The 20,065-nt window shown below is 42.4% G+C and overlaps 1 protein-coding gene across 4 annotated transcripts in view; it reads right to left on the bottom strand.

Moving 5' to 3' along the window:
* LOC119852235 (palmitoyltransferase ZDHHC11-like) overlaps window positions 1-20,065 on the bottom strand; it is a 91,462-nt gene that overhangs the window by 37,629 nt on the left and 33,768 nt on the right. For all 4 annotated transcript variants that reach the window (XM_038393360.2, XM_043508554.1, XM_038393359.2 and 1 more), the window contains exons 2-4: window positions 12,592-12,813; window positions 3,090-3,268; window positions 1,754-1,855 (exon numbers count right to left, since the gene is read on the bottom strand). In XM_038393360.2, coding sequence (XP_038249288.1) covers window positions 1,754-1,855; window positions 3,090-3,268; window positions 12,592-12,813 — 503 coding nt within the window. The remainder of the gene's footprint in view (window positions 1-1,753; window positions 1,856-3,089; window positions 3,269-12,591; window positions 12,814-20,065) is intronic.

Here is a 20,065-nt window from a genome sequence, read left to right as displayed (position 1 = left end):
TTCCTGAAGCATCATCCACATTTGCAGTGGAATCACCCAGAAGAATAAGCCTCTGACTCCAACACACGGTTGTGGTACTTGGTCACAGCAACACTCTAAATCTCTTATCCATCCACTGCTGTCCAATAAACCCTAATCTGTCTCAATGGGATATATTCCCCCAGAGTATTTTATAATGGCAACAAGTCTTTTTTCCACCCAATGACTCCCAGGCCATCTACAACACACCTGTTACATCATGAGATTGGAAGCTTATACCCCAGAGCCATTTGCTACTAGCCAGGGTAATGAGACAAGATCAAAAGATTGTTCCACTCACCACCCAAATTAAAATAAATCCCTCTAAACATAGCCCCCATTCATATCTCTAACATACACTAAAGAACCTCACCTACTTCTCATTTTCTAGAGTCTGTTTTGAACTGTGGCAAAACAAAGAACCACTCGAGTTACTGTGGCTTTACTACAAAATATAGACTCCAGTCATTTTCCACTCACGCTCCTTTTGCTACTCTTCTGTTCAAACAATTCAGCTTTTTCTTTTCCATTCAGCTTGTGGCATTTTAAATGTAAAGAAGAATTTACACAATTTTCACCATAAATCATATTCAGGGGCTGAAGCAGCTTACATTTTGTTCTACTCTTTTCATAAGTGCTCACATATATATCTTTATATATCCATAGAGTAGGTAGCAGGCTCTCACTCTAGACCTTCTTTCCTCATGACCAATGGTGGGCTAGTTTACAATGGTGGGCTACTTTACAAACTGAAGACTGGCATGTAGAATTCAAAAACAAGGGGGATTTGGTAAAATAAATATCACATGGGTTTGCTTCAGTCTATTTTACCTTCCTTACAAGATATTAACTAGAATATTTCATGCCTAATTATATTGTATGCATTTCTTTTCTTCACTGGTTCTATATAGTATAAAATCCAATAAAAGAAAAAAGAAAATTAATTTCCTTACTGGTTTCAGAGTTGCAGCCGTGTTAGTCTGTATTCGCAAAAAGAAAAGGAGTACTTGTGGCACCTTAGAGACTAACAAATTTATTTGAGCATAAGCTTTCGTGAGCTACAGCTCACTTCATCGGATACATCCGATAAATAAATTTGTTAGTCTCTAAGGTGCCACAAGTACTCCTTTTCTAATTTCGTTACTGTATTCTTTTTGGACCGATGCTGCAAATTTGAATAAAAATGAAATGCCTATAGTACAACAAAAGATATTTTTAAAAGCATAAGTTTTATTAATTACAGGATAGCAACAATACACTTAGTACAGATCAAACAATACCAGCTAACGACACTTATTTAATTCAAAGATCAAGGCCTGCAAGATAAGAGTTAACTCTCAAATTGTAGGGGAACATATATTTGCCATAGCTATTGTGACTAGAAATAGTGGTCGAGCAACTTCATGGCTAACACATAGATTGGTACAGTGGACTTAGAAACAACTGCAAACACAGTAAAAACTAGATGTTTCTGGGCCATATGGGGGAGGAATGGGATATATTTAAAACTGGATTTCCCAGGGAGGAGTCATTAACTTGACTTCACTTTTCCACCATTGAATAAAAGGCTGCTGACATAGAAATGCTCCCTCCAAATCAGCCAATCCCTACCAAGCAGTTAAATGTCCTCAAGGGTGGGGGGGAGTGGAAAAAGCATCTGGTTCATTACACTTAGCTTCCATTGATTTCTTCATGGACAAATCAATATTATGAAAGCTAGCCCATATTGGCTTACCAGTAATTTCTGCCTCCCACACAGTTATTGAGCCACTTACAGTGGTGATCGAAGTCCGCAATGCACTTATTACAGGCACTACAGTGTTTGGCTTTTGGCCCTCTAAAAACAAAAAGATATAAATAAAATGGAGTAAGAATTAGTCAGCAAAACAGGCCACACTTATGGAGACATGGGCAATCTCCAACAGACAGATGTCTTGTAACAGGTTTATATATTACCCCCAAAAAACAAAGAAATCACAAGCAGTCCAAGACACATAGCCCTTCCCATCCCCCACAATTCCTCACCCCCTCGGCAGGATTCCTCTGGCTGTCCTTCTATATGGCCTGTACCCCAGCAAGGAGAGACAGTCTCCCTGCTCTCAGTTTGTGTCTGATACCCCAGGATCCCTTGGCGGGTGGGAGGAGCAATTGCAGATAAAGTCCCACTAAGGCTATGTCTACACTATGTCTTATGGTGGCACAGCTGATGTCGCTCATAGGGGGGTGAAGAAATCATCTTCTCTCCCCTCCCACCCCCCCCAAGCAACATAAATTACACCGATTTAAGCGTCAGTGTGGACAGCATTATGTTGGCCGGAGAGTTTCTCCGGTTGGCTTAGAGCGGCTAGACTAGAGAGTTTAAGGCGGTATAGCTGCACCACTGTAAACTCTCTAGTGTAGCCAGGCCGTAAGTTTCTGCAGAGCTTGAACGGAGCATGCGGTCATTGTGAGGACGTACAATCTAGAACAGGTCGGAGCTGGAGTGGATGGAGCATGCTCAGGGCAGACAGACTCTTTAGGAATTTAGCTGCCGCACTCTTACAAGTCTCCGCTAAGTGTTTGCGAACAGAGATTATTCAGAAGTATGTAACTTGGCCAGATTTTGGCTCATTTTCGGAGGGATGGCAAAAAGCACACCCCAGGGCAACCCTCCTGCCAAATTTCAAGTCCCTGCTCTGAAAGGACAGGCCCTCAGCGAAAAAGTTTTTGAGAATTTTTTTTTTCTAAAAAAAATGGACAGCACAATTCTCAGAAACAGCCGAATCATGTTAGCTGAAACATTAAAATCACCCTGGAGCAAACCTCTGGTATGGAAAATTTCATCCTGAAAGGTGAAGTCTTTGAAAGTTAAAAGCAATTGAAAATAGGATCTTACAAGGGAATTGCCAGGCAACTTCAACTATAGATGGTGCTAATTCAAAGCCACAAATTTCTTACTAACAGGTCAGTTTCTCTCCAACCTGGCCAGCAGGAATATGACTTCACAACAGCAAAGAAAAATATAACACATCTCTGGATTTAAAGAAAAACAATCCAGATCTTTTTGATATGTTTTTACTGCATAAACTTACACGTCAACTTCACAGAGATAACAGTGCTGGTTCTGAATGACGTGCTTGTGCTTGCCTCTGTCAAAGACTGGCATGGGGCTGCTGTAGTTTTTCTTGGCCAGCACATTTTGATCTGCTGGGTCAATGGTGATAGCAACAAGGTGAGCAACTAAGTGATGCGCAAAAAGGATACCGATCACCTGCGTTATTGTTAGTTAAGGAGAAATTAAGTGTTTAGGACAAAGAAAACACACAAAGATGAAGATTTAGGACGTACCCCTTTCAAAAGGTTTTGCCCAACATGTGCTCCTGTGCCATTTTAAAGAGTCCCTCCGCCCCCCTTATTCAGTGGTTGTATTTTTGAAGACAAAGGAAGGATAAACTGCATTATGACTTGTAAAATGGAAGAAATGTAGGTCTAACTTCCATGGCCTATGTTCCTTCTCTCCCTCGCCTCCCCGTTGCCGGTACGCATTTTCAATATTACAAACGAGTAAACTGCATTTCAGTTTTACTTTATCTTAACAGAAGGGACAACTACCTCCCCCTCCCCCCCCCCCAGTTTTAACTAATAAGCGGCATGCCACAGTATCAGAAGCTTTAGAAACAGAAATCACCAGGTTTATCTACTAAGGGAGTTCAACCCCCGCCCGACAATACAGGATTGTTCTTGGCAGCGCATTTTTTTGGTGTTTTGTCTGGGCTATTTTTGTAAGTCCCAAGGCACTGGGGCCACCATTACTTCCTTTGAGAAACTATTCTACAGCTGCATATAGCGCATCTTCAGATTCTTTCCCCTAATTCAGTATAATTTTGCCTCTGACCATTTCTATTCCTTGCCTACGAGTTGTGACAGATGCCTGTAATTACTGCCTAATATTTACAAAATAGGCACTCCTTCAGACTTCAACATGAAGAAGTCCTCTGGACTTAACAGGGAACTAACTAACAAGGTTCTATTCAAGTTACTCTTGAAACCTTTTTAGACTCAATTCACCCCCTCCCAAGATAAAAGCCACAGAGGAAATCTTGGGAGAAAACACCAAAAGGATTTCAGTACATTGCCCTGATAGGTATCATATTTTACCCACACTCCAAGGTTGCCAACTTTCAATTTGATCACTAGTCTCGTGATATTTTTTTTTCCTTAAAGCCTCAGCTCCTGGAGCCAGTTGATTAAGTGGGACTTTAGGAGAATGGGTTGGAAGCCATAAACCACAGACCATGGGACATGAACTGGCAGTCAGGAGCTTACTATTATACCTCTCAGGAAAGGGGGTCATACTGGGCTTTGGAGTTGCTTGTTAGAAACGAAGTTAGTGACAAAGATTCAGGGTATTTCTTATTCCCATTTATTTATTTACAAATGTTCACACAAGTCATGTTTACCTGGGATAGAGCAAACAGTTCCAAGAAGTTCACTTGCAAAAAAACCAAGTCAAACTATCGCCTGCAAAGCAGCTCCCTTTCTAACCCTTGAGACAAAGCTCTGTCCTTGCCTCCATGGGTCCTGCGTTTCCTGGCGGATTTCGCTAGCATCAGAGGCTCACCGTGACCCTGCATGTAACCCATCTCTCTCTAGAGACAAGGGTCACAGTCTACTGAGCCATTTTCATCATAAGCCAGTGAGGGAGGTGAGGAGAAGTTATCCTTCCTTGCACAGTCTCTGTTGTCTCCCAGTCTCAGTGATTAATCAGGGGGCAAAGGTGGTGGTGGGGGGGGAGCCTGGGCCCACTCTCTACTCCGGGCTCCAGCCCACAGACCCTAATAGTATCAGTTATGGTAGCTGACCTTTTAGAAACATAACATGTACAATTCCCTGGACTACTTACCCCACAGCAGCCCTCAATTTCTCAAGCTCCACTTCACCCTTACCTCAGGGCCTCCTTCCTTGTGCCTGATATGGCGTGTACTACTCAGCCTCTCCAGCAGCACAACTGCCTCCCACAGCTCCTGACTTGCACCCCCACCTGACTAACTGGGAGGCTTTTAATTAGTTTCAGCCAGCCCCTGATTGGCTTCAGATGTCCCAATCAACCTAGCCTTCTCCTTGCCTTCTGGAAAGTTCTTAATTTGCCCCAGGTGTCTTAATTGACCTGGAGCAGCTGTCATTTCACTTATCCTATACCAGGGATTTGTTTAGCCTGGAGCTAATGTATCTATCTCCCACTACTTTTCTATAGCCATCTGGCCTTACCCCATCACACCCTTGATTGATCTGTGTCCCACTTTCTGCACACTGTCTTTTCCACATCTCCCTACACTCTCACCTGGTGAACCTGTCATCCCCAAATCACATGGCATGATCACTAAAATTCCAAATACAGAGCATGAACACTCAGTCTCACCTGCACTAGCTAACCACTTTGTCTAGCTGCTTTGCAACGTAAGAAAGTAGTTCAACTATAAAAAGCTCCCAAGTATTCCACAGAATTCACCTCTTGCTAGAGAAGTTAATTGTGCAATCTCTAAGTACTAACACAATAGCAAGAGGCAAATGGATTATCTTTTTGCACTGGCTGATTCTAGTGATGATTACCTCCCCACCCACACAATCCAAAAAAAAAAAAAAAAAAAAAAAATCAAGACACCCCACCCTTGGGCACCACACAGTTAATAGATTATTTTGTGCTAGGCTTAAGTCATAGAGAGTCATCAAACTGCTGTAGTTTAGTAAAGGAGCAGAATTCATTTATGAAACTCTGAGAACAGCTGCCACACCATGTTTTTGTTTTGTTACCATGGTAGCAATTACCAATACTTTTGAAGAGAATGAACACTGTGACATGACAGAGAAGGACAATGGGAAGGTGTGTTTTCTTGACTAGAGCAGGAAGTCTCATTGTGTGCCCCAAAGCAATAATTTCCTACATTGTTTAAAGTAGAATTCTTCTCTATTAGAAGCAGAGCAAGCACTGTATCACAGTGCTAGATCTGATTCAAGAGTAAACAAAGCCCAGAGAGCTAGAAAAGAAGTTACAAGACTTTGCCTCTTCACAAATCTGCACTACAGTTTCAACTTTGAGAACAGAAGATAAGGAAACAATGTAATACAGAAAAATTTTTGGTATGATACAGAACAAAAAAATTTGCTGGATACAATATTTCTAACAGAACACTAATTTTGGTTAAATCTTCTTTCAAAGTTTTAAATCTTAGTCTCTGAGGCTGTCTCATAGGCAACATCAGGATATATCACATGATTTTTTTTAAAGTTATTTTGAAAATGATATTCAGTCACAGACAAACAACCAGCAGAATTCTAAAGTGTCCCTGGCCTGTAAGTCTTCCTGCCTTAAGAAGGAGATAAATGAAAAGCCCTTGTGTATGCATAACTTGATCAATTTTTCACCCAGAAGTTCTTTAAATAGTCATTTTTATCAATGATGTGTTTCCCAGGTTCAGGAGGAAGTAGCTCTTCCACATCCAACTGCTGATAGATATCATCTAAGCATTCTTCAAAAAGCAGAGAGATTGAACTCTGAGTGCATGGGCCAACAAATATACATACAATATACTCTTTTTTTGTTTTTTTAACCCCACATGCAGAGCATGCCACACGTCTCTCACCTCCTCAATACACACATCCTTTGTAAGGCACAGTTTGAACTCTGGATCCACTCCCAAAAACAGTTTCTTATTCACCAGAAGGGAGCAACTGGGAAGCTTGCAGGAACAATTGCTGAGAATGACCTGTAACCTGCCTTAACACAAGTTGTTATTGCCACAAAAAGCTTGCCAAAATATATATGTGTGTACCTGAGATTCATGAAGTATGCTTTGTATAGTCACACTTTTTACATCTTAGATATGCAGAATTAGCACTTAATAATGTGCCATTATCTTAAGATTTCTTCTATTGAAGACTAAAAATATTAGTTTTCCTAACCTATGTTTTTATGGAATTGTAGCACTTTATTATATAGATGTGTATTTTTAATATAAAAAGTGATGTATTCATATATATAAAGCATACATATATACTTCACACTCACACAGCTATATTATATACGTGCAAACAGATTTCCTTGCATGTTGCATAACATAGGCTTTCCAGCTATCCCACTCATTGCATGCAAAATTCTTCTCAGAATGGTACATACAGTATCCAAAATTTTTCATTTAGATCACCGTAAATTACATTAGACTATGCAGTATAGCCTGACACATCAGAAAGATAAACCCCCATGAAAAAACTGACCTACCAGGGCAGTCATAGCAACAAAACTTCCAATGATACATAAAGGTTCAGATCCTCAGCTGGGGTAAGTCATTGCAGGTACACATAGATCAAAGGAGATATGCTGATTTACACCAGCTGTAGATCTATTCCAAAATTCTTAGACCCTATAAGATTCTTTTTTATTCGAACATAAAGGGGGGCAAAAAGTTTGTTTTAATAAGTTTGAACTCCTCATCTGACCTATCACTTTCTTCCACAAATGCAAATAAACTCAGTTTGAAGCTAAAACATTTCTTACTTTGCTGTCAAAAACTAAAAATATAAATTTTATCTTCCATTGTTTCCCAAAATTTGGCACCAATATTTGGCAGTTCTTCCATTAGAAGTCTGAAATCTTTTGTCCTAGTTTGCATTTCCTGGACCTCATCAGGAAACATAACAACATGATGACACTTAAAATCAGCCTTCTTTTAGTTTTGAACTTGTTTCTAAAAGACACAAGTTTAGATTCTTATTAGTTCTTATTAGATTGAAAAAAAAATTAAAAGTTCTAAGAAGCCACTCTGTCTATGCACCCTTCTAAAATTTCTATATATTGGGAAACAAGAAGCTTTTTCTATGGTTAAGAAAGATTCAACTTTCACATTTAAAGCTGTTAATGATATTAACAGGGCCAAAAGAGGATTATCTTGATCAACTCCTCCTTAAAGTCTAAAAGGCAAAGGTTGGCAGTGCTAGATTTATTATGCAGAGGCTCCAAACTGATGCATAGCAACATTAGCTTGAACTATTGTACTGGAGAGGGTCCTATGCAAATCTGCATATCGGTTTTCATTTGATTGTGGTCTTTAAAGAGATCTGTATGATCTCTCTGTTTGTTCCACAGATACACAGAGATGCTGTAAATTTTTTAGTTATTATCTGAAATAAAATGCATAATTTGATCAAAACAACAAATTGAAAATGTGATGTCCATGTGCTTAGTGTAACCCCTTTCTCACAAGATCTAGATGAACTAAATCCAGCCAGTAGATCATCAGAACAAGAGAAAGGACTCTTCTTTAGAGGGGGAAAAACACTTCCAGACAGTCTCTCTCACCACTTCCCAGGTCACTGGGACTTAGCAAGCAACTCTATCCTTAGTCCTATATTACCATGAAAAGGCCTTACCTTGGGAAGTCTTTCAGAGAGGGAATGAACTCCAACTCTAGTCAAATCAGGATTAAAAAAAGCTGTCAATCTATCAAAGTAACACGAAGGCACAGGAGAAGGAAGGCAGAAATACACTTCTCTCACACTTATTAAAAGGGGAGGGGAACCTTCTCTAAATGAGAAAAAAAAATTCCAAGGATTCACGGACTCCCCGAACAGTCATTTATTTTTCACATCTTTCAGGAAACACCCACCTGAACCTCAGGGCAGTAGCCCTCCCTTTTCCCCAAACAAGTCTTAAAATCCACTCTCTAATATGCAAGAATATCAATTTCCTTAACCAACCAACCAACCACCACCAAAACAAGCCCTACATTGCTTTGTTCCAAGGACCCTCCCCCTGCTATGACAGCATCAGCAGGACCCAGTAAGGACCTTGGCAGAGTGGACTTCAGCAAGGCTCTTACTCTTTTCTAACATGTGAACATGGTATGCAAACTGAATTTAACAGCTTTTTTTTTTTTAAAAAAATAGGAATTCTTATTTCCTATGAAGTAGGAAAAAAACAAAAAAATCTTTGTTGTAAGATTATATTGCGTTTCCTGTGTAAATCTGATTTTGACTAGTAGACGAGATAAACGGCACCACTAATACATTGTTTTCCATTATAAACACATTTGACTACACAAGGATTTTATCCCTTACTGTAAGAGTTATCATGCTGTTATAAGAATACTGTATTGACCTCATACCATTTCCTAGCAACAATCTGTATTTAGTATATAAATAGTACATAAATTACGGGTGTATTGATGCTTTCCCTTTCAAAACATTGTTAACTTCCGCCCCCATCTCCACCCTCGCCGCCATCAGTCACAGGAATTTCAAACCAGTTTCAAATGTCCCTGTTTGGAGATACTATAGAACTCAAGACCCTGATTCGCGATTTAATGAAGAGCAAACACTGTGTAAAGTAATCTGATTAGAAGCTGCTACATGTTACGGAAAAGCTCACTATAAAAACGCTCGCATTTTGTAAGTTTGCTATCCATTCTGAGCAGTTAATCCTGAGTTGTGTTTTGATTATGCAATGTGCAGGGTGCCCTTCAGTCAAGGAGCACTACAAGTGAACAGTACACCACAGATTTGTGCCCCAAGTCTCTTTTGCATTAGACCAGTGGGGGCCAATCTTTCCAGCCTGAGGATCAAACAGGTCAAGGGGGCTACAGCTTGTACTTGGAGCAGATTTTCTTTTCTGTTCCACTCTTTTTGGAGCACGCAGGCCATGGCTACACTTCAGAGCTCAGAGCGCTGTGGCTGCTTTGGCGCAGCTATGCCGCTGCTAGTGCAGATGCTCCAAGACGACGGGAGAGAGCTCCCCCATCCGGCCCCCGTGAGCGGCAGGAGCTGTGTCAGTGGAAGAAGCTTCCCTGCCGACATAGTGCTGTCCACACCAACACTTAGGACGATGTAATTTACATCACTGAGGGGGTGGCTTCCTCACACCCCTCAGCGACATAACTTATACTGACTTAAGCTGTAGCGTGCACATAGCCTTAAGCCCACAGCTGGGGATTTCTCAACAGGTGTGGAAACAGCGTAGTGTGCTCCTACGCCTCTCTCTCCCTACAGCACCTGGCACAGAGGGCATCCCAGGGTCATGAGAGAAGGGATGGAGCACACGGCTTACTCTGCTAACATGTGATACCGTGGCATCTCAGGGTGCTTTAGTCGGCTCTGGGACAGAAAATCAGGATGCAGTAACTAGCTGCTGTTTCTCAGCTTCTTTTTTTCCCCCTTTCCCTTGGGCATTCCTGGGTGGCTGGGCCAGGGAAGGACTTTGCTAGGCACTTCCTCCACGCTCAGGCAGAGTCAGCCAAGCGCTTATTCTGCTCTTGCTAGGGCTCCGACTACCCTGGAAGGGAGCAGCCAGAACTCCTCTTCCTTTCCTTACCTATGACAATGGATACGACTGCATCATGGTAAAATTAGGCAAACTTCACAGAGCAGTCATGGTAAAAATGTACAGAGTCAGGGTATGGTCATGGTGGGTCTGAAGCCTGAGCCCCGTCATGTGGGCTGAAGCCGAAGAAGTCCCAGAGATGTGATTAGGTCACAGAATCCATGACCAAATCACATCCTTACCTATGACACAACAGATGCTCAGAGCATTCCCAAGCTGAGACTTGTGCTAGAGCTGGCCACAACTGTCAGCCAAAAAAATCCTTTCTTTTTGGTGGAAACAAAAAAGAATGCAGATTTGGAAAACATTTTGCTGAATTATTCTGGTCAATAAAGCACCCTAAAAAATCCCACCGCCCCCCATCAAAGTGTTTCGTTTTGATATGTCTGTAATGAAACTGACTTTTTGGCTCTAAAAACATTTTGTTTAGAAATTTCCTTTAAAGTTAAAAAATGCCTGAAATCAAAACAAAATGTTTTGCTTCCAACTAAACGTTTGTTTGACACACAACAAAGCTTTCAAATTTTTGATTGCTGAATATATATATTTATTTTTAATATTTTGATTTTGGGCCAACCCAAAACTAACTTTTTTTAAAAAAAGGTTGGAATTGACAGTGAATCAAAAACGATCAGAAATTGACCCATCTCTAACCTGTGCAGATCCTAGAGCTGCAGAGGAGGGAGTGAGTGGTGGCACCCCTCGTGCCGTCTCCCCATAGTGACCAGCCTCATTCAAAACACTTCAGCTTAAAAGCCAGAGGGTGCTGCTCAAGGGGGACATCTTCAATTCAATCAAATGCACATTTTCTTCTTGATATGTTCACCTTCCAGGACCACCATTTAGTATCTCAAAGGCCACACTTTCTAATCTGAATTTGTCTGGCTTCAGCTTCCAGACACTGGTTCTTGTTATGCCTTTCTATGCTAGGTGAAAGAGTCCTTCAGCCAGTCAGTGTCCATTATTTTCTCCCTGTGAAGGTACTTATGTAATCAAGACACCTCTCAGTCTAAGAAATTACGAAGATTGAACTCTAAATCTCTCACTGTACAGAGTTTTCTGCAGCCCTCAAATAATTTTTGGCTCCTTTTTGCACCCCCTTCAGGATCCTTATTAAAATGTGGACACTGAAACTAGACAGACTATTCTAGCATCTAAAGACCTCCCAACAGCCCTGGGTTTCGTGGGATATCCTGCTTTGACCTACAAAACCCCATGTCCTTTCCCAGGGGGTGGGGGAGCATGGCTGGGCTTGGCTCCCCACTCCACATATTGCAACCCACTTCCCCTCCCGTTGTTTTGCAATCCTCTCCCTGTTCTCTAATTTGCTCCTTGCTCCCACCCCCACCTCCCACAGGCCTTACCCAGATCCTTTCCTCCTTGAGCCTGACACTCATTCAGAATTTTGGAGCTGAGCCCAGTCAGCCCCATAAGACAGGAGCCACTCCTATAGAGTAAGTGTGGGGTGGGTTTGCTTTGCAACTCTTCCCCTTGGGCCTCCCATTCCATCCTCCCTGGGGCAGGATCTGTCCCTGTTAGCCACCGGGAATGTTGGGAGGTATGCATCTGTCTCACCAATGCCATCCATGGATGTAAAATTAGCTCCCTATTCCTACTCCGTACTCACTACTCCCCTCTTTATACACCCAAGGATCACATTAGCCCATTATTCCTTTGCCATAAATAGTTTTATGGTTCTTTATTTCTGATGTAAATAATTTTCCAAAAATAAAAAAAAAAGTGATGGAACACCAAATTTCTGTGGAAGGTAGGTAACTCTGGACTGAAGTGAGATGTATGATTGGGAGTGTTTATCAATACACCAAAGAGTCCTTCAAAGCAGTGGAGAATCTATAGCCTTGCACCTGACTGCTGAGCAGCTCATAGTTTAGAACAAGGCTCACATCAATGACCTGATCCAAGCTCACTGAAGTCAATGGATAGACTCACACTGACTAATGGGCTTGGGGTCATATCCAATATTAGTTGGCAAAGACAGATTTTTTTTTTTTTAAATAGGGTCTTTTGCTGGAAGTGAATTTTTTATATAAGAACTACTAACAAAACCACCCTCACTAAGTGTGGTTAAATATACAATTGGGGAAACGTACTCCACTCCTCTAATGCACTAACCCTTATTGATAGCATAAGCAGTGTATATGTAAATTTAACCCAGAACCTATGCAGAGCATGTCTTGGAAGGAGAAGAAATAAAAAAAGGATACAGCATAGGCAGCATACTTCCATCCATGGGGAAGCAAAGGTATGTAGATCCCAAATCCTACAATGGCTAGGTATGTGTAAAACAGCAGAGCAACAAACTGAAAGGTGTGGAGTGGTAAAGACCAGCCGTTCACCCTGGAACGCTGGGGTGGAGAAACCAAGTCATTTTTACTGTTCAGCTGTTCAGGTCCTGTCCGCCTTAACTTCCTGCCATAGCAGTTCATCTGCAAGAAAGCAAACATAACTTTATATTCCCTGTTCAAAATATCTTCTGTGCTTTTCAGAGTAACAAAATAAATGCTACAACATAAAGGGTAAGGGATGCAGACAAAAATGCTGTAGCATTCTCTCAACATTTCTCTGTTGTGCTGCAACATTTTCTTGTTAATTCTGTTCTTGTACAAATGAGCACACTTAGTTTATCTTCTACCCAGTCTCGAACCAGACCCAATTTGCAAATTACACTGCACTGATCCCCTTGTTTACAATGAGCCGTATAATATTCTTGTGAAGGAAGACAGTTCACTCAACAATTTAATCATAAACCTTTGATAAGCAAAGCAGGTAAGCTGTAGCATGGTACTGATGGTAGGCATCTTGGCTATACAGGCAAGGCTCTACAACTATTAGACAATTCCCAAGCCTCATTGACACCAATATTGTATTTATATTCTGCTTAGTTCTGTTCCCTACCCTCTTTTTCACCTCCTTATTTCTTCAACATTGCAACATACAAGTAATCCACATATAGAATAAATAAAAATCCACTGGCATTACAAGTGTGTGTTCAATATCCCTTTCTCAAATATCTCAAAGATAGTCTCTTTGGAGCATTCTAAAGCTGATGGATCTCTCAACCCAGTGTACAGGTCATATTTAAGAAAGCTTTTCTGTGAGGTTTGAGGGTTTTCCGTTACATTAGATGGCACTATGGGAAACATGCAGTCACACATAGGATACCATGCATGGCCTGTTGACATGTGTTGCCACCTATGTAGAATGGGTTAAGAAAAAAGTAAGGTAAAGTCCTAGTGAGTAAAACAAGCCTATATTTTTATACATTAAGACAGCTATTAAATGAAATGTCACAAAAGGAAGAAAGACATGAAGTTTCTATGATATGTATCAAATGTAGACTGAAAGGATGCTCATCCTAGAGTATGTGGTTAGGAGGCTGTTTGATTTTAATTGAAAAAATAAATAAATCACAGAATAAGCTACCAAGCTAAAAACATTATAGTAATGTCTGCAATCAAGTGTCCCTAGATTCTTAAAACACATATAAATTATCCATTTAAAATATTCATATGCTATGAAAAAGTTAAATACATATATTAAAATATAAGCCCGTAGTGAAAGATAGGCAAATTTGTTTTTCTTTAATAACCAGCTAATAACCAAGAATGATCTCTATGCTGACAAGAGTTTTGATTTGATTAAACAGATACAAATTCACCACTACTGACATTCAAGGTGACAGAGAGAGAGACAGTAACAGATTCTTTTCAAGCCTAAAAAACCCCAAACTTAACTAACCAGTATAAATAGATTAATACAAAACAAATGTAACTAACATATACAGAGTACTCACTTCAACTATTTTTCCTTATCTTTACATCTGAAGCTTTTCTTGCTGAAGCTGAAAACTTTCTTTGCAAAGACAGAATCAAACCCTTTCAAACAGCATCAGGATTTCTCAATGATGGAAACAAAGTTTGTCTTACAGCATTCTGCTGCTGCTCACCAATGTACATTAGTGTATTTTGCACACAGATTTCAAACCACTGGTCTCCATTTATTTTAGGGTATTTACAGCATACAGGAAAAATCCCCATTAGCTTCAGGGAAGAAATTTTGTCTTAAAAGCAGTTTTGTCCTGGAGACTGCTAGCAAATGTCTGTTGAAAGATAATCCGGCACATTTAGAACCTGCAGTTATATAACGCTCGGCAGAACTGACATAGCTCAAGTACCAAATTCTTTGAATTATTAATAAGAGAACCTCCTCCAGACACAAAGCTTCCCGATGCAGTGGCTGTACAACAAATACCCAATATTTTCAATACTCATCTGCCTGCCTGCCCCAATGTGTCTTTACAGCTTGTATAAATACCTGCTGAAATTCTGTTTGAAATCTAAGATAAAAAGCCAAACACAAAGCAAAGTATTTTATTCCAGGATTGTGTAATTTCACAGAAACCTTAGTAAAACTAACTGAAACCACCACACACCTCCGGAGGAATGTTTACTTCTTATTCTTTTTTTTTGTGGCGTTTTAGCCACATGGTAAAACTTTAGGGTGTGAGTCTAGAAAGTGCTAAACTTTGGCTTAACAAATATGACTTCAGTGGATGTATTACCATACGTTTCCATTCAAGTTATGACACCACTAAACACTTTTGAAAAACCGCTTCCCTAAGGGCTTCTGGTACTTAGAGACCTAATCCCAGGTGATCACATCCAAACTTACTATAAACACAGTATTTCAATTGTATCTAGCTTGCACAATTTAAAATGCACTGTACTAAAGGCCAGGAAGGCTTTTATTTAACCATGGCATACACACACAAATATGAATTTATCAAAAGTACACATCATGTTGTATATAATCATAACTGGTTACCTTCTGCATTTAGGGCTGCCAACTTTCTACTCACACAAAACTGAACAACCTTGCCTCGCCCCTCTTCTGAAGCCCCCCTCCCTCTGTCGCTTGCTCTTCCCACCCTCACGCACTCACTCATTTTCACTGGGCTGGGTCAGGGAGTTGGGGTGCGGGAGAGCATTCAGGCTCTGCCTGGGGGTGCGGGCGCTAGGGTGGGGCCAGATATGAGGAGTTCAGGGTGCGGGAGGGGGCTCCAGGCTGAGGCAGTGGGTTGAGATGTGGGGAGGGGGGTAAGGGCTCCGGGGGGGGGGCCTCTGGGGTGGGGCCAGAGATGAGCAGTTTGGGTTGCAGGAGGGTGTTCCAGGCTGGAACCAAGGGGTTTGGAGGACGAGGGTCTCAGGGCTGTGGCAGGGGCTGGGACGCAGGAGGAGTGTGAGGGCTCTGGCTGGGGGTGCAGATTCTGGGGTGCAGCTGAGGGGGCTGGGGTGTAGGAGGGTGCTCTGGGCTGGGACCGAGGGGTTTGGAGGGTGGGAGGGGGCTCAGGTCCGGGGTAGGGATGCAGGAGGGGTGTGAGGGCTCTGGCTGGGGGTGAGGGCTCTGGGGTACAGGAGAAGGCTCCAGGCTGGGATTGAGGGGTTTGGAGGGCTGGATCAGGGGGTTGGGGCACGGGAGGGGGTCAGGATTGCAGGCTTTGGGCAGTGCTTATCTCAAGCAGCTTCCGGAAGCAGCGGCATGTCCCCCCTCAGGCTCCTAGGTACCATCCCCGCAACTCCCATTAGCCGCTCTCAGACAATGGGGACTGTGTGGGTGATGCCTGCAGATGGGACAGTATGCAGAGTCGTCTGGCCGCACCTCCACCTAGGAGCCGGAGAGGGAACATGCCACTGCTTCTGGCAGCCGCATGAAGCCACGCCAGGTAGAGAGCCTGCCTTAGCCCTGCTGCACCGCCGACCAGAGTTTTAACGGCCTGGTCAGTGATGCTGACTGGAGCTGCCAGGGTCCCTTTGCGAGCTGGTGATCTGGTCGAAAACTGTACACCTGGCAACCCTATCTGCATTGCTACCCAGGAATGGTTGTTTCAGTTTTGCTGCCTAGATTGACAGAACTAAACACACTTTTGATCACATGTCTGGCAAATAAGAGGACCGCAAATTTTAAGGAGATAGTACTTTTCAGACTCTTGTCTGTATAGCACCTAGACTGCTGTTGGTGCTATGTGAATAATAAGCAGGGCTTGAAAACCCACCTGGCTACTCCCCACTGGTAACCTGGGAGCTTTCCCCAGTACTCATAGGGGCCTAACCCATCATTTTCTGTACAATTTAAGCTTTCATTTAAAAACCTTACAAATGTGAAGAGTGTAAACTTATGCACTGCTGATCCTGAGTCTGCATAAAAACCCCTGCAAATCCTCTGCTGCAGGTCAGAACTTTTGCCAAACAGCAGCAGATCAGAACACTTTATATTTATGGTAAATATAAGCAGTGATTCTTTGCTGTTATTTAGAAACATGTGGGCAGCAGTGAATGTGTCAAAAAATCACGTCAGTTTCAAATTGCTGCTGCATCTGGCAGGGAAAAACTATGAGTAGAAGCACCAGATGCAGGTACTGGAGTTATTTACAGGGGAGAAATTCCCCTAAATACAAAGGCTGTAGGACTGATAAAGTATCAGACATCTTTTCCTCACACCTCCCAGTCACAACAGCAATGCAATTCTGTGGGGAAATGTAATTTGGGTGAAAAGCAGGACAAGTGAGAAAAAAAAATCCATTCTTCCTTCCAGAAGCTAGAGAGGGGTGGGGCTTCAAGTGTGTCAGAAATCTACTAGTCAGCAGCTCATATGAAAGACGAAGCTTACAAGCAAGATCTAGACTGCACAAAAATAGAGGCATGCGAAAGATTCATAAGCCATTATAAGTTATAAACCCTCCTTCCTAACAGAAAGAAAAAAAGAAAAGAGTGAGGAGTCCCTCCCCAACTATTATTTATTGCCATTTAATTCTAACAAAGCACTCAACTTTGTACAAGACAAAAGTGAAGACTGACAGAAGTAAGAGACAAGAGCAGTCAGATGAAATCAGAGCTGGTTGAGAAAAATTCAAAATTGTGATGAAAAAAGCAGGTAAAAATGTTTACATTTCATCCCAGCGAGCATCTTGGTAAAGCTCAGCTCCATCAGAGACACTTCGAAAGAAGGGGCTGGTCTACACTGAAAACTTATTTTTGCATAGCTATGTCTCACAGTGGTGTGAAATGTCCAAACCCTGAGAGATGTAGCTCAGCTGACCTAATCCCGGTGTAGACAGCGCTAGGTCAGGGAAGAATTCTTCTGTTGACCTAGTTATCACCTTGCAAGGAGGTAGATTAACTACAGCAATGGGAGAACCCCTTCAGGCATGATAGTGTCTACACTGAAGCACTACTGCAGTGCAGCTATGGCATTGTAGTGTTTTAAGTGTAGACATATCTTAAGTCTACATGTAGTACAAAACCCCGGAGAATGAGGCAAAGGAGGATAACAAGGATAGCTGGGCTCAGTATTACTAATCTCCAGAGCTCAAAAATCATGGGACTTCTCCCCCACAAATGCAATTTAAAGCAATACTTATTCTGTGTTCTTTGGGCAGGACTTTGGACTTTTGAACGCACAATGGAAAAGTCCTCCTGACATCCCGCTCCCCATTTCTGTGCACACAGGTGCCAGGGTAAAACCTTAACCTGAAACCATCAGAAAACGCTCACAAAAATGGGGTTGGAGGCCACTTCCTCCAGAGAAGGATTTCATTACCTCTAACCACTGGCATAATATCCTTTCGGTATCTGACCCTCTACATCCTCACCATCCCCTCCAACATCAGTATGCTCCCCTTTATCCAGGGGAAACTCCAGTCCAGTACTATCCTCTCTTGAGGCAGGCTCCACCTACCTGCCTGCAACAGGCAGGAGAAAAACATAGGCTTCTCCTCCTGGGTGATCCCACTACCGCTATACAAAGATTTCTCTCTGCCATTTGAAGAACAGACACAAAATAAATATTTTTCCAAATTTTTATTTATATCCTCCCAGCCCCATTCACTAAGGGAATCCAGGCTGCAGTGGGAACAGTCTCCAATCTGTCTAAGTGGACAGGACCCGAGGCTAGGCAGGTATGGGCTCCAGCTTGCAAAAAGAAATCTAACAAATGCTGCCTTTGCACAGAGCAGCAAAAGAGAGAGACTTTCCCCAGAGTGCTGTCTGCTCAGTTAGTTGGACAGAGGCCTCTGGTGGTCAGCTGCATGAATGGTAACAGCTCAGCTAAAATTCTTCAGCTGCCTTCAGTTTCCATCATGAGAAGCATAGAGAGGTTCCAAAATTGTGATGCTCAGAGTATCATTCCAAGGGCTAGCAACGCTTCAAGATCCACAGCCTTGTGTTTTCCAGAGAAAAGGCCAGATCACCTGCCAATTTCACATGCAAGCGCAAGTATCAAAGAGCGGATAGGGCTCAGAGTGCTGGAACATGGAAATTAACATGGAATTTCCCATACCCAGCCAAATATTCCTGCAGGAAGAATCTAGAGCAGTGGTTCTCAGCAGTTTTTGGCTCATGACCCATTTGTAAACTTTGATGCCCTGTTGCGATCCAATAAATATCTTTAATGCAAGAAAACATCTGGTTTACTAAATATTTCTTACCCACACTATATAATACACAGTAATGTAATAAGTACTAAGTAAGTACACCATGCATACCATAGTGGCTGCTCCTGCCCTGCAGGGCTGACATGGCTTGGCTCCCCACCTCAGTTGAGGTGCTGCCACCCCAGAGGTGGCAGTACCACACAGCATTGGCCCGGTGGGCAGATTTGTGAGAGTTGTATTGTGGCCTGGTATATGGGGGTCACTGCACCACTCACTCTAATTCTGGTCCTGCCAGCTTCCCCCTCTCCCCGTCGTCATTACGGAGGCACTGTGACCGTGCACAAGGATGCAATGCACAGAGCGTCAAGCTGAGCTCAGCCAGCCCAGCGGAGCCACTGCTCTGGAGTGAGCGCTGGGTGGGATCTGCAACCTCGCACCTCCCAGGGCCTAGTCCCCTCCAGGGGAAAACACACACCCAGGCTCCCAAGTGACCCTTTGACACAGTCTCATGACCCAATTTTGGGTCTCAACCCACATGTCAATACTCTGATTTAGAGTACCTGATCCAGCCAGGCTACATAGGTCCGTCTAAGAACGGAACCATCTCCACATCTCCATCTCCTCCCATGGAGAATTATTCTAAGATCAATGAAGAGGGGAACAAGGCCAGTGAGTTTGAAGATGTCCTTTCACATAACTTCCCCCTGCAAATCTATCTTCCTTCCACCTAACCAAATGATATCCCTCTTCCAGTGCACTCAGTATCCTCAAATTGCTCCTCAAAACCAAAACCAACTTTTAATTTTGATTTCCATCACTAACTTACACTCCCGAATTGAAAGTCATCAGTGACAAGATATTTAACTCTTCCTACCTTTCCCTTCCTTTATTTATCATCTTCATTGTCTAAAGTTGTTTGATGTAGATTGTAAGTGCCTCAAGGACAGGACCATTTAGTTTTGGATTTGGGGTTGTTGTTTTTCAAGTCTTTGTAAAGGTCCATACAAGGTTAGTGTGAGAGCCAGTGTGATCTAGTGGACAGGGCTCTGGACTGGGAACAAAGAAACGTGTTCCATTCTAAGCTGTTCCACTGACCTGCTGTGTGAACCTGGGCAAGTCACTTCATATCTGTTTGTTTCCTCTCCCACCTTTTGTTCATTTAGACTCCAAGCTCTGTGGGGCAGGAACTGTCTCTCACTATGTGTTAGTACAACTAGCACAATGAGGCCCTGATTTCAGTTGGGTCAGTA

This window comes from Dermochelys coriacea, chromosome 2 (genome assembly GCF_009764565.3).
Source record: "Dermochelys coriacea isolate rDerCor1 chromosome 2, rDerCor1.pri.v4, whole genome shotgun sequence".
Lineage (NCBI taxonomy): Eukaryota > Metazoa > Chordata > Testudines > Dermochelyidae > Dermochelys > Dermochelys coriacea.
This window is presented reverse-complemented; position numbering and strand designations above follow the sequence as displayed.